Raw genomic sequence first — 15,831 nt, forward strand, 5'->3', positions numbered from 1 at the left:
TATTTCAAATACCTGAATAGAACCCCTGTATTTAAAAAGTGTCTCTCACAGTGACATATGCAGCAAAGGCTGCCAATTAAACTTTTTGTTTGCCCAAATGGGTGTTTGTTTAATAACTGAATATGGCAGCAGTATATAACCCTGGAATTTCATACATCTTGATGCTGTAAGGCCTGAAAAATGTTGTATTTATTAATAGAAGAATATAACCCCTGTATATATAGGGTGTATCTCACACGGCCTGACCCACACTAGGCCGCAATTAAAGATTTGTGCACAAAATGGCGGCATTTCAAATATCTGAATAGAACCCCTGTATTTAAAGGGTGTATCTCACAATGACATACGCAGCAAAGGCTGCCAAATAAACCTTTTTTTGCCCAAACGGGTGTTTGTTTAATAACTGAATATGGCAGCAGTATATAACCCTGGAATTTCAAACCTCTCGATGCTGCAAGGCATGAAAAATTGTGTATTTTGCCCCACAAAGGGTGTTTAATCAATAGAAGAATATAACCCCTGTATATATATGGTGTATCTCACACGGCCTGACCCACACTAGGCTGCAATTAAAGATTTGTGCACAAAATGGCGGTATTTCAAATATCTGAATAGAACCGCTGTATTTAAAGGGTGTATCTCGCAATGACATATGCAGCAAAGGCTGCCAAATAAACTTTTTTTTTGCACTAATGGGTGTTTGTTTAATAACTGGATATGACAGCAGTATATAACCCTTTAATTTCACATGTGCTGATGCTCCAAGGGCTATAAAATGGTGCATTTTGGCCAAAAAGTGTGTTTTTAAAAACCCAGAAAATTATGGCTGTATTTCCAGCTAAAATTGCACACTGACTAATCCAGATGTTGTATATTGCCCAACAGAATATAAAAGCTGTATATAACATTTGAATTTCACATGTCCAGATGCAGCTAGGGATGTAAAATAGTGTATTTTGCACAAAAAGGGTGTTTTAAAAAACCCAGAAAATTATGCCTGTATTTCTAGCTAAAATTGCACACTGGCTAATCCTGCAAATGCACCAGATGTTGTATATTGCCAAAAAAGGGTGATTTTTTTTACAACCAGATTATTAGTGCAGTTTTTCAAGCTTGGATTAGAATGCCACAAAAGCTCAGATGCAGTGCTGGTGCACTGAGCTTGCATAAAATGGCCGCCGCCGCCCACCTAAATATCAAACGGATAAAAGTTGTTTTTTTTTGGTCAATGGGCTCAGGGCAGGGTAAAAAGATTGTGCCCTGCACCCACACAACTAATTGTATGTAGATCACTGAGTTAGATTCTCTCCTATTATCTCCCTGAAATCACCAGTCCAGCAGCATCCTCTCCCTACACTTGTAACAGCAGAGTGATGTGCAGCGCTACGTGACTCCAGCTTATATAGAGGCTGGGTCACATGCTGCACTGGCCAATCACAGCCATGCCAATAGTAGGAATGGCTGTGATGGCTTCTAAGGTCAGACAGGTAAACGCTTGTTGATTGGCTGCTTTGCAGCCTTTCAAAAAGCGCAGAGAAATCGCAGAACACCGAACCCGAACCTGAAATTTTACTGAAATGTTCGGGTTTGGGTCCGGGGTCCAAAAATCGTAAAGTTCGGTACGAACCCGAATTGACATGCTGCAGATTTACAATTTGCACCACAGGTCAGTTTACGCTATGATTTTTGTATGGAGCGTGGGGATAAAATTTCTTAAAATCTCATTCACTTTGCTGGTAATGTGTAAACCCATCCTAAATGTGGAATCTGTGCTACACTGTGGACTGACCGCTGCATTTACAGCAGATCAGTATGTTTTTACATCTACTATGCAGCGTATGCTGTAACTGCTGCAGTCAGTCCACGGTGTAGCACATATTCCACAGTCAGACTGGTTGTCAAAGGTTGACCTTTGAAATTTTGCTGCATATAGCTCCCACTTTTTCTGCATGGAAACAGTGTCAAATATGTTCTGAACTGTGGTATTTGGTTCTACTGGGGCAGTATATTGTTCTGTACTGTGATATTTGGTTCTGCTGAGGCAGTATTTTGTGCATTACTATGTTATTCTGTTGGCCCCACGTACTAGTGTTGGCCACTTTTAGTTTTTTCCAGGACCACGTAAAATTCCTAGTTTGCTTCTGGTCAAAGTTATTTTAGAAAGGGGGAAGGGGGCAGCTGATGACTCTAGAACAAGGCATTTTTGTTTGATAAAATAGATTACAAAGTTTCTTATACTTGCTTGTACTATTGATTTATGCAGAGTTGTGTGAAAAGGTAGTGAATCTTTAAGGCTACTTTCACACTAGCGTTCGGAGCGGGTCCGTCTGATGTTTCATCAGACGGATCCGCTCCTATAATGCAGACGTTTGCATCCGTTCAGAACGGATCCGTCTGCATTATAACTTATAAAAATGTCTAAGTGTAAGGGTCTATTCACACATCCGTTGTTTGTTTCCTGATCTGTTCCGTTTTTTGCTGAACAGATCTGGACCAGATCAGGACTCATTCATTTTCAATGGGTCCTGAAAAAAAACGGACAGCACAATGTCAGATTTTTTTTCAGGACCCATTGAAAATGAATGGGTCCAGATCTGGTCCAGATCTGTTCAGCAAAAAACGGAACAGATCAGGAAAGAAACAACGGACGTGTGAATGGACCCTAAAAGTAGCCTGAGCGGATCCGTTCAGACTTTACATTGAAAGTCAATGGGGGGCGGATCCGCTTGAAGATTGAGCCATATGGTGTCATCTTCAAGCGGATACGTCCCCATTGACTTCCATTATAAGTCTGGACGGATCCGCTCGCCTCCGCACGGCCAGGCGGACACCCGAACGCTGCTTGCAGCGTTCAGGTGTCCGCTCACTGAGCGGAGCGGAGGCTGAGCGCTGGCAGACGGATGCATTCTCAGTGGATCCGCCTCCACTGAGAATTCATTAGGGCCAGACGGCTGCGTTCAGGGCCGCTTGTGAGCCCCTTCAAACGGAGCTCACGAGCGGACACCTGAACGCAGGTGTGAAAGGAGCCTAAGTCTTATTCAGATTTTTCCTTTATGACATGCATTGAAGGTGACAAATACTGCTAATTTTTGTTTCATAAATGTTTATTGTTGCTCTATATAACATATATAGTAGACAGATGCTGTTGCTCTAGATTATTTAAAAAGACAATCTTGAACAATTTGTGGTAATTCTACCATTGGTTCACCTGGACATCTTTTCAGTTTTGATTGTTCACTTGGAAATTCTATATTATCAAACTTTCCATGCTTCCCAGGCTTTTCATATTTTTGAGGTTGGTGGACAATGGTAGGATGTGGAACACACTCTCCCACAGCAGAAAGATAGTAAATCTCAACTGAACCTTTTGATCTTTTTTCAAAAGTTTTTTTATCAGATTGTTCTTCGGATGAGCTGCTATCCTTAGATGCAGTATGATTGTGGTGATCATGATGATGATGATGGTGGTGGTGAGGATGGTCATGATGGTGAGGATGGTCATGATGGTGAGGATGGTCATGATGGTGAGAATGATTATGATGGTGAGGATAATGATGATGGTGATCATGTCGGCAACGATGATGTTTATGACCCCTGTGGAGTGGGCATCGCCCATGCTCACAATTGCCAGGTGCCTCTTTGCCTTTTCCTGCCTCCCCAGCACCTTTTTGCATTTCTTCTGCTGCATCTGCGCCTGGGACTGTGGTCTTTTCTTCTCCTTGTTTATTATTTGATCTATCTGGTCCATGACCACAAAGCCGATGTCTATGATCATCATAGTCTTTATCAACCTGAAAAGAAAAATCATATTCAGGCTTTTGTTTATTTAAAACAAAATATTTATTATACTAAACAAATAGATAAAATCAATTTAAAGGGATTTTCCGCGAGTTTAATATAGATGGCTTATCCTAAGGAAAGGTCATCATTATGTGATCAGTGGTGGTTCAACTCCTGGCACCCTTGCCGATCAGGACCCCCTTTAGTAATTTTCTAGTTTTAATCCATTATAGATAAATTGCTGTATAATAAAAAGTCATGGGAAGCTAAAATATTTTGGGGTCATTTATCAAACTGGTGTAAAGTAGAACTGGCTTAGTTGTGCATAGCAACCAATCAGATTCCACATATCATTTACAAAGGAGCTGTCAAAAATTATAGATGGAATCTGATTGGTTGCTATGGGCAACTAAGCCTGTTCTACTTTACATCAGTTTGATAAATTACCACATTTGTCTACCAATTCCTTACAATTTAAAAACCGTCTAGTTGTTGTCAGTGAATGGAAACATTCTCATTGACATCTTGAGGCAAAAATCTGCTAAGATCATAACCAACTGACATAGGTGCACAGCTTATTAGGCTAAGTCTACGCAACGACATTTTGTTGCACTAATGTCGCGCGACAATTTTTATAATGGCAATCTATGGTGTCGCACTGCAACATGCAACATTCTGCGACTGCAACGCAACAGTCACAGAAAATCCATTCGAGATGGATTTTTCTGCGACTGTTGCGTCGCAGTTGCAGCATGTTGCATGTTGCAGTGCGACACCATAGATTGCCATTATAAAAATTGTTGTGCGACATTGGTGCGACAAAATGTTGCGCTACAAATGTTGCAGTGTAGTTGTGCCCTACCTGTCGCGCGACAAATGTTGTCGTGTAGACCTATCCTTAAAGTTTTGCAGCGGTTTTGTGTCCGGTCACAAAACGGAATGCTGCCGGAACAGAAGAGATCGTGATGCATACTGAACAGATCTCTTTCTATTCAGAATGCATGAGGACTAAACTTATTTTTTTTTTTTTGTGGTATTGAGATCCTCTGCCATATCTCAATACCGGAAAACAACAACGCAAGTGTGAAAGTAGCCTTACACCAATCATTAGGCCTATTACACACAGGTTTTTTTTCAGCATTTTAAAACACATAGTCTATTACACCAAGAGTTTGAGATGTGTTTTATGGTGTTTTCATTTTGCCATGGAGGCAAAAAACAGAAAAAACCCTATACTCAGACATGCTGCTTTTGATAAAAACATTAGTCAGCAGGGTTTAGCTCAGAAAAGGAAGCCAACAGCACTGTGAAACACTGTGAAAGTGGCCTAATGCTATATTCACATGCTACGGATTTGTTGCACATATTTCTGAGATTAAAAGTCATTTCCATTTATTCTGGTTATTAAAGGTTATCCCCTATCCCCTGGATATGACAGAATAGGGGATAGCTAACTGATCTGTAGGGTTCCAACAGCTGGGACCACCTCTGATCCCAATGGAGTGCCGCTCCATTCATTCTATGGACTTTCTGGGACTGTCAGAGACAGCCGAGCAGCACCATAGAGAATGAATGGAGTGGCGGGGAGCATTTAGGTTATTTTCTCATGAATTACAAAATTTGGAAATAAAACAAAAGTATGGCACTCTCTGCTTCTAGGGAAGACAACATTCTGCAGCATACAGAAGGCTTATGAATGCCATAATGTAAGGCATAATGCTGCCATATAACACACAACTTTACTATGTGCATTGAATCCGCCAATACCATGAGATGTCAGTTGCAATGGCTAATTTTGACTGACCTTTGTTTGAAATATCAGCAAGAGCAATCGTTTGGCCAATCACTTTTTGTATTTCTCTACTATTCTGAGTGAAAGGCTTCCCGAGTAAAAAAAACAACCCACATGTCTAGTTCAAAATGTGACTGATTATCAATTTGAAGCATGTACACAGCTTACCCTTGGGTTGTAGATTTCACAGGACACGTAATACTTTTCTTGCCTTTCTGGTGTGTGGTAAACACCTCCTGTGCAGAAACCAACATGCTGTGGAAAAGAACACCTCAGTTATGTCTGCTGTTTATTACTTTGGTATTTGCAGCTAACAATCTCTTTTTTTGTCTCTACTATCTGACAAACATACCATGCTGAAACCTATAGCAGACTGACCCCCATATGTTGGTGCGGTCAAATAATTATTTTTTTCCCCAGAAGCCATAAATTCAAGGTGATGTTTAAAGGGAACCTGTCATGTTGAACATGGTATCTGAGCTGAAGGCATCATGTTATAGAGCAGGAGATGCTGAGCAGAGCAGTAGTTTTATGGGAAAAAATTCAGTATAACTTGTTAGGCTACATGCACACGGCCATTTTTAGCACCAGTGATAGTCTATGGGGCTATTCACATGGCCATTTTTTTTAACAGCCAGTGAATAGCGTCCGTCCAAAAATAGGACATGTTTCACGGCCGGACGGACCCCATTGAAATCAATGGGACCGTTTTTAACGGCCAATTGACAGGAATGCACCCGTCTAACGGCCGTTAAAAACGGGTACACAGGCCATTTAGGGGTTAAAAAAACAAAACCTCACCTCATCCACTTGTTCGCGGTGTGGCAGTCTCTTCTCTCTTCATTGAGCAGGACCTACCGAAGGACCTGCCATCTGCGTGGTGATGCAACCATCTGGGAGAGCGCAGTGACGTCATCACGCACCTTCGGCAGGTCGGGTTCTGTGAAGAGAGAAGAGACTGCTGCAGCGCGAGCAAGTGGATAAGGTGAGGTTTTTTTGTTGTTGGGGGGGCTGCGGGACACTATGGGGGCATTATATAAACCATGGGGGACATTATAAAGCTGGGGGCCCTAAAAAAAAAAAGAAACACATTATGGGGGACATTATTTAAGATGGGGACCTAAATTGGGGGCATTATAAAAGCTAGGGGCGGTTAAAAAATTTTTATATACACTGTGGGGGACGTTTATTTAGCTGGGGGTCTACATGGGGGCATTATAAAAGCTGGGGACACTATAAAAAAATTATATACACTGTGGGGGACATTTATTTAGCTGGGGCCTACAGGGGGCATTATAAAAGCTGGGGACACTATAAAAAAATTATATACACTGTGGGGGACATTTATTTAGCTGGGGGCCTACATGGGGGCATTATAAAAGCTGGGGGCAGCAAAAAAAATAAATTCCTACAGTGTGGGGAACATTATTTTTGCTGGCGGCCTACCATCCTGTGGGTGTTCTCAGAAGGGTGGGTCAAATTCATAAATTTTTTAACGGACATGAAAAACTGATGCAAAATGGCCATGAAAAACTGACAGTGTGTCCATTTTATTGTCGTGTGCATGAGGCCTAATTCAGTCATATAAATTCTGGCTGATTCTGAGCTTTGAAGTCAAGGAGGTGGTCCTATTAGTGTATCGGTATACACAGTCATAGAGGGAAGGCTGGCAATCATTTCAATACATTTCTATTCCACAAACCCTTAAATGGGTTCTCCATGAATTCATCAAATAAATTTATTGAAAATACTTAAATACTACTTTGTTATAAATGGTCGCCATCCTATTAGTGCACACAAAACCTGTCCTAATCACACAGGCGGACGTTACTTCACAACACTGAGCTAAATAACTGCCTCCTCTCTGCTGATAAGATCTTCAGCTGAATCTCTGCGGGAATGGAGTTCATAAGGAGATATGAAGTACAGAGAGGATGCTGTTATAGTGTAGTATATATTGAGGGTAGCTGCCTCTTTTAGATTGAGCACTACCCGCTCATCTGCCTGGGGCTTCTGAGCAGAGTATATATGTAGCTGGTTCCTACACTGCCCTAAATATTGTAGGATTAGTCAAGCCCAGGAGAGGCAGTTAGTGTTAGGGACCCATCTGCAGAAGCCACCTTGACGCCTGGTAGATGGGCCCTACACACATTTGATCAAAAATGTGCGCAAAGAGCTTGTATTTTTTTCATTAATAGTAGGTATAATACCACTATTTCCCAGTTTTATTGTTTGTACAGAGAGGACGGACAGGGCAGACTGTGGTAATGTGGGTCTGTGGTAACAGACTGCATACAAGTGCTGCTGCTCATTAGTAACATCCCCACCCTCCTCTCTGTACTTCATGTCTTCTTCAAGTAGGAGAGGAGGATGAGGCAGCTCTTTACCTTAGGCCTCTTTCACACGGGCGTCTTATTTTGGGCCCGGATAAGAGGCGGGTGCGTTGCGGGAAAATGCGTGATTTTTCCGCGCGAGTGCAAAACATTGTAATGCGTTTTGCACTCACGTGAGAAAAATTGCGCATGTTTGGGATTGATGTTCTGAAGATTGTATTATTTTCCCTTATAACATGGTTATAAGGGAAAATAATAGCATTCTGAATACAGAATGCATAGTATAATAGTGCTGGAGGGGTTAAAAAAAAATAAAAAAAAGTTAACTCACCTTCTCCTCTTGATCACGTAGTTCCCGGTCTCTTCTTTACTAGCTGTGGGCTAAATGACCTGTGGTGACGTCAGATCACATGCTCCAATCACATGATTCATCACTGTGGTGATGGAGTATGTGATCTGACGTCACCACAGGTCCTTTAGCCCACAGCTCATCATTCAAGAAGTAAAGAGATCGGGAACTACGTGATCAAGAGGAGAAGGTGAGTTAACTTTTTTTATTTTTTTTAACCCCTCCAGCACTATTATACTATGCATTCTGTATTCAGAATGCTATTATTTTCCCTTATAAACATGTTATAAGGGAAAATAATACAGTGAATAGACTGTCACCTAGCAACCATGCGTGAAAATCGCACCGCATCCGCACTTGCTTGCGGATGCTATGCGATTTTCACGCACCCCATTCCCTTCTATGGGGCCTGCGTCGCGTGAAAATCGCACAATATAGAGCATGCTGCGATTTTCACTCAACGCACAAGTGATGCGTGAAAATCAACGCTCATGTGCACAGCCCCATAGAAATGAATGGGTCCGGATTCAGTGCGGGTGCAATACGTTCACCGCACGCATCGCACCCGCACAGAAAACTCGCCTGTGTGAAAGGGACCTTAGTGTTGTGAAGTAACTTGTCCACCTGTGCAACAGGTTTTGTGTGCACTAATAGGATGATGGCAATTTTATTTCCCCCGATGATTGCTCCCTAGATAAAATGAGTCATTATAACTAATGAAATGTATTTAGGAATATACTTATAATATGGTAATATTAAAGTGTTTTTTTGTAATTTTATGAATACCCATAGAATCCCTTTCCACTTTCCTGAGTGGTGGTTAAAGACAGCCAGAACATTCTCACCTAAGTGTTATTTGGACTTAATAATGGAATGACGTTCAAATTTTGAGGCATACTTTCACTTGTGTGTGAATAAACTCTAAGGGGGCCATTTAGGAACAAATATATGCCACTTTTGGCATATATCTGTCACAGATTGCGGTGCAAAGGTTATTTGTTCCGCAATCTGCGACTTTTTCCCCATTTTCACTGCTCACGACAGGTCTAAAAAAGGGGGCAAGGCGTGGGCGGGTAAAAGGGCGGACCAGCTGGCCCGTCTCATTTATCATTTTCTGCGTCTGTTTTAATGTAGAAAATTGTCTAAATTTACAGCAGCAAGGGAGCTGGCTTAGATTTAGACAAGTATAAAGTCTGCCTACGTTATAGTTAACTGCTATGGACATCTTTTTATGATTTCATTTTACTCATTGGTCTTTATTAAAATTTGTCAGCAGTTTTAACGATACATGCGGTCAAACATCATTTGAGACTATCTTTCCTGAGTTCTGTCAGGTGATATGACAGCTCATGTAGAGGGCTTATTGTGATCTCCTGACCTCATAAACACTCTATAAGCCATATTCTTATCAGTTTGCTAAGAGTTTAGCTAGAATTAGTGTTTATGAGGTCAGAACATCACAGATAAGACCTTTACATAAGCCATTTTTCATTCATAAAAAATGTATTCGTTTTAGCAATCGTATAGCGGACTTTGTGTGTGTGCAATATACAAACGTACACACATTTTTTTCCTTTTTGCTTTCATAAAAAATGTAAAAATATAGGTATTCAGTTTAGCTACATTCAGTAATATTTATGAAAAAAATGTAAAAAACCCCAAAAGCTTAAAATGTCCAAATTTCCCCAATATGAAAAGCTTAAATGGTTATTGTGACTACAGCCAAGCCTTACAGAAACCCATTATTTATAACCACCCAAAGCACCACCACCCAATATATAATTTAATCTTGTGCTGTTCTGGTATCTCGATCACAAATCCCCATGTCCATGTTTCGGCCAAGTTAAACGTTACTGCGCGTTGGTTTCTCACCCTATATAATCCTGTTAGTGGACCGGGCTTATATCAAACGAGAAGCTGGTGGCAGTCTTCCCGGGCGGAGGAAGCACTGTTTCACTGGGGCAGTGAAAAGGGTCCCTCCGCTTGTTGCCTCTCTGTGTCCATGTGGACAGGAAGAGTCTGTGAACATTGTACCAAGCTGACCTTACCTGCTCCTCAGGGATGGCGTAACGTCATGCCTTGGTAACCAGTATACCGTATCTCACTGGCTCTACGTATTTGACGTCCGGCGGCAGCAAGGTGCGGTATTCGTCACATAATGAATGGCCCGGCCATGATGTCTGATAATTTTTGATTGAACTGGGGAATGGCCTAGACCTCCTGCAGGGAAGTTTTCCTGCAGGATCTGAATGGAGGTGTGAAATTGTATGCAAGTGGCCTGCTTGGTCAGTACCTCCTGTGGAGTTCTCTGACCTCTGCTATCTGGCTGTACTTTGAAGCAGGGGCCCCCTGTGGAGTTTGATTTCCTCTGCCCACTCCTGGAGCATATGGCAGGAATGAAATCATACTCCATATTCCTCACAGTCATCATAAAAAAGTCATTTTAAAGGAGCTTCTAATGTTTTAGCACGGTGCAACATCTGCAGTATAGTGCCCTAGAACCAGCACTGAACAAGCACTGTGTCTACAGATAGGAAACACGATGCTGCATCCTGTTCTGGCCCTAGTGAATATGTGACCGCCGGGCCCAGAGACTGCAGGAGCTGCCAGGCCTTCCTAGACGTCAATCAGCTCTGCAGTAAATCTGTACTGTGCCACTGCACAACCTCAACCCTAGTTACAGGAGAAATCAAGAGTAAAAAAATAATAAAAAAAAATGTAATGGTAAATGTCCCTAAAGGTCTTGTATGACCTTATGGGGGACACAAAGTGTAAAAAATAAAAATGTTTTTATAAAAATTACATTTTCAAGTCTAAAAAAGTGCCCTTTTCCGTAATCAAGTCATTTAAAAATTGAAAAAAATTGAAAAAATAGACATATTTGGTATTGCAAAATTATGCTGAAAATGGTGTTACAAATATTTTTCTTTTCAAAAGTACTCTTATTGTGTAAAACAAAAAAATAGACATATTTATCGCCACGTCCGTATCAACCGTCTGGGGACAAAACAGATTTTTTGTGCCCTTGGTCTCCCAAAAACATAATATCAAGTCAGCAAAAAGTCTTATGTACCCCCAAATAGTACCAATAAAAATACAGTATGTCCTGCAAATCGCAAGTCCTTAGACATCTATATTGGCAGAAAAATAAAAATGTTATGGATGTTAGCATATGGTGATGCAAAATACAAAATATTTTTTTATAAAAAGTGATTTTATTATGCAAAATAGTATAACATGAAAAAAACTATAAACCTTTGGCATCGCCATAATCATATCAACCTGCAGAATAAAGTTATCATATCATATGTATCACATAGTGAACCTCATAAAAAATAAAAGTAATAAATAAAAGTAAAAAACATTGACAACATTTAAATTTTTGCCCACCTCACCTCCCAAAAAATGAGATAAAAAAAAGATCAGGAAGCCAAATGTACCCCAAAATAGTGCCAATAAAAACAACAGCTTGTCCAGCCAAAATAAGCACCCACACAGCTCAGTCAACAAAATAATAAAAAAGGTATGGCTCTTAAAAAACATTTAAGCAATTTCTTTTCATGCGGCTCCTTCCCTTCTGAACCCTGGCACATCCCCAAACTGCAGTTTTAGACCACATATCGGGTGTTTCTGTATTCAGTAGAAAATAGGATGAAATTGTGGAGTGATTTTCTCCTGTTATCCCTTGTGAAAAAGAAAGTTTGGGCCCATTTTCTTATTAAAATTTTATTTTATTTTTTTAATTTTCACAGAGTTTTATCAATTCTATGAAGCTCTTCTTGGGTCAAAGTACTTACTACGCCACTTAAAAATTCCTTGGGTGGTGTAGTTTCCAAAATGTGGTCACTTTTTGGGGGTTCCCACTTTATGGGTACCTCAGAGCCAACATGGTTTGGGTAACATGACGCCCAAAAACCATTCCAGCACAATCTGCAATGCAAAAACCATATGGCACTCCTTGGTTTCTGAGCACTGTTATGTGCCCATATAGCAGTTTATGACCAGATATGGAATGTTTCTGTAAACTACAGAATCAGGGTAATAAATGTTGAGGTTTGTTTTGTTGAGGTTTGATTATCTGCAAAAATAAGGGAAATTTGAAAATTTCACCTCCATTTTACTTTAATTCCTGTGGAGTAACAATTCTAAAATTAGTTTTGAATCACTTGAGGGGTGTAGTTCATTTATGGGTGGTTTCTTTTATGTAAGCTCCTCAAAGTGACTTCAAAACTGAATTGATTTTGGAAATTTTCTTGAGAATTAAAAAAATTGCTTCTAAAATTCTAAGGCCCCTTGCAGACGAGTGTGCCGGATTCAGAACATACTGCGATTTTCACGCAACGCACAAGTGATGCATGAAAAACATCGCTCATGTACACAGCCCAATTGAAATGAATGGGTCAGGATTCAGTGCGGGTTGAATGTGTTCACGTCACACATTTCACCCGGGCGGAAAACTTGCCCATGAGAAAGGGGCCTAAGCCTTCTAAAGTTGTAAATAAAATAAAAAAAACATTACCAAAATGATGCTAACATAAAGTAGACATATGGTAAATTTTAAGTCAAACATGACCATGGCATTTGAGCATGTGCAAACCCGATAGCACACGCTTCCGGGTACGCTCCCTCCGCCAGCCAGAACTTGTATGAAGCAGCCTCTGTCATAGAGTATGACAGGAGGCAGCTGCATAGTGTTTCCTATGAAGCCCCTGTCTGTAGCAGGGCTCCATCTCCACAGGAATCTAGTCAATTTCTCATAGACTCCAATGCTAATGCGTTAAAGTCTATGATAATAGCAATCTAATGACTACTTGTTATATTTATCTATGGGAACTATAAAAAAGTGTAAAAAAATTATGTTTTTAACATAAAAAAATGAAAATAATATAAAAATTCAAATCACCTCAATTTCCCCAAAATAAAAAAAAGCACATCATGGGTATCACCACGGGTGAAAACACCCATACTATAAAAATATCTTTCCCATATGGCAAACTGCGAAACGGAATAAAAAGTGGACAATTCAGTTTTAGGGGTTAGAATATGGTGATGAAAAAATAAAACTGATTTTTTTCCAAGGTATTTACTATTTTATCAGTATCAAAATGCAAGAAACCCACCGGGTTCATTCTGACCTGCAGAATGAAAGTACCGGTAACTGGTTAGTTTTATCACACATCGAACGTTGTAAATAAAAACCCTGTAAAACTGTGGTAGAATAGCTTTTTTTTTCTTCAAGAGGATAGGTCATCAGTAAAAAAATTCTCTGAAAACTCTTTTAAATCTCACGATCAAGTGCGTGTCATGATTCATTTGGAGTCTTTCATTTATTAGAGACAACAAGAAAAGAATGAATGGTGATGTGGTAATTTGTATCAACCCCTCTCAGTATGTCTAATGCCCCCTCATGTGGAGAACATAGACAGCACAGAACCGTGATTCACTGACTTGTGAACAAGCCCTTACAGTATTTTGTGATAGTACATTAGTAAAATATAAAGCTGCAACTATATAAAGGATCAAAAGAATATGAAATAATACAACTTACTGCATCCTTGTCTGCACGGAACACGCAATCATCAAGATTTACATCAGCTTGTGTTCTCAAACACTCAGTTTCCTTTATGATGAATTCCAAGAAATACGATTGGCTGAACACATACTAGAAAAGAAAAAAAAGACTACATTATATAAAAAGCAGTCATAATGGAGTTGTCCTTTATTCTTTATTGTCTATTGTATTTTAGTTTTCTTTATATTGAGCAGTTAGCTATATGTATGTATGTATTTATGCTCAACGCTGTTTCTTTCACGTATACTGTTATGGATTTACTGGATCATACTAGTAAGATAAGGTCCATTGACAGTTCTACTATCATCTCTCTTTTTCTATACCAAGCTGGTAAGGAAACTAAAGATACAACCAGAGCACTCACCATCATTTTTATAATTGTGAATGCACTAGCATAGCCAAATACTGCAAGCACCAGTTTTTGTTGGGCAGAATGCTGGCACTAGTAACATAGTATATAAGGCCGAAAAAAGAAATTTGTCCATCCAGTTCGGCCTGTCATCCTGCAAGTTGATCCAGAGGAAGGAAAAAAAAAACTGTGAGGTAGAAGCCAATTTTCCCCACTTAAGGGAAAAAAAAATTCCTTCCCGACTCCAATCAGGCAATCAGAATAACTCCCTGGATAAACGACCCCTCTCTAGTAGCTATAACCTGTAATATTATTACACTCCAGAAATACATCCAGGCCCCTCTTGAATTCCTTTATTGTACTCACCATCACCACCTCCTCAGGCAGAGAGTTCCATAGTCTCACTGTTCTTACCGTAAAGAATCCTCTTCTATGTTTGTGTACAAACCTTCTTTCCTCCAGACGCAGAGGATCTCCCCTCGTCACAGTCCTGGGGATAAATAGATGATGGGAGACATCTCTGTACTGACCCCTGATATATTTATACATAGTAATTAGATCTCCCCTCAGTTGTCTTTTTTCTAAAGTGAATACCCAATGTTGATAATCTTTCAGGGTACTGTAGTCCCCCCATTCCAGTTATTACTTTAGATGCCCTCCTCTGAACCCTCTCCAGCTCTGCTATGCCTGCCTTGTTCACAGAAGCCCAGAACTGTACACAGTACTCCATGTGTGGTCTGACTAGTGATTTGTAAAGTGGTAGGACTATGTTCTCATCACGGGTATCTATGCACCTTTTGATGCACTGTTTTTTACAGCTTAGTTTGCTGTTCACTAAAATTCCTAGGTCCTTTTCCATGTCAGTTTTAGCCAGTGTTTTACCATTTAGTATGTCCCATGTGCATAACCTTACATTTGTCAGTGTTAAATCTCATCTGCCACTTCTCTGCCCAAGCTCCAATCTATCCAGATCCATCTGTAGCAGTGTACTGTCCTCTTCCGTGTCAATTACTTTGCACAATATTGTACTGTGCAAGCCTTCTACAAGATCATTAATAAATATATTGAAGAGAATAGGGCCCAATACTGACCCCTGAGGTACTCCACTAGTGACAGTGATCCAATCGGAGTGTGTACCATTAATAACCACCCTCTGTTTTCTATCATTGAGCCAGTTACTTACCCACATACAGACATTTTCTCCCAGTCCAAGCATTCTCATTTTGTATACTAACCTTTTATGCGGTACAGTGTCAAATGCTTTGGAGAAGTCCAGATATACGACATCCATTGATTAGCCGCTGTCAAGTCTAGAACTTACCTCCTCATAGAAACTGATTAAATTAGTTTGACATGACCGATCCCTCATGAAGCCATGCTGATATGGCGTTATTTTTTTTATTTTCATTGAGGTTTTCCAAGATAGCATCTCTTAGAAAACATTGGCCTATAGTTTCCGGGCTCTGTTTTTGGACCCTTTTTGAATATTAGCACTACATTTGCTATGCGCCAATCCTGTGGAACATTCCCTGTCACTACTGCTGGAAAATGACCGAATTCCCGTTGGGTCCCATTATAGTCAATAGGTTTTGGTGGTGCTCCAGCCTTTTCCAGCTATGCTGGATACAATGAACTGTGGCAGGCAATTCCTCTGCT

At 40.3% G+C, this 15,831-nt stretch overlaps 1 protein-coding gene across 2 annotated transcripts in view; it reads right to left on the bottom strand.

Moving 5' to 3' along the window:
• Positions 1–3,086: 3,086 nt before the first annotated feature.
• LOC122934945 (fetuin-B-like) overlaps positions 3,087–15,831 on the bottom strand; it is a 53,882-nt gene continuing 41,137 nt past the window's right edge. The window contains exons 5-7 of one of the 2 annotated variants that reach the window (XM_044290622.1): positions 13,803–13,916; positions 5,741–5,827; positions 3,087–3,791 (exon numbers count right to left, since the gene is read on the bottom strand). In XM_044290622.1, the coding sequence (XP_044146557.1) occupies positions 3,156–3,791; positions 5,741–5,827; positions 13,803–13,916 (837 nt within the window). In that variant the 3' untranslated portion in view covers positions 3,087–3,155. Of the gene's footprint in view, positions 3,792–5,740; positions 5,828–6,359; positions 6,513–13,802; positions 13,917–15,831 lie in introns of those variants that run through there. The other variant, XM_044290623.1, reaches the window with a different exon arrangement.

Source organism: Bufo gargarizans, chromosome 4 (genome assembly GCF_014858855.1).
Source record: "Bufo gargarizans isolate SCDJY-AF-19 chromosome 4, ASM1485885v1, whole genome shotgun sequence".
Lineage (NCBI taxonomy): Eukaryota > Metazoa > Chordata > Amphibia > Anura > Bufonidae > Bufo > Bufo gargarizans.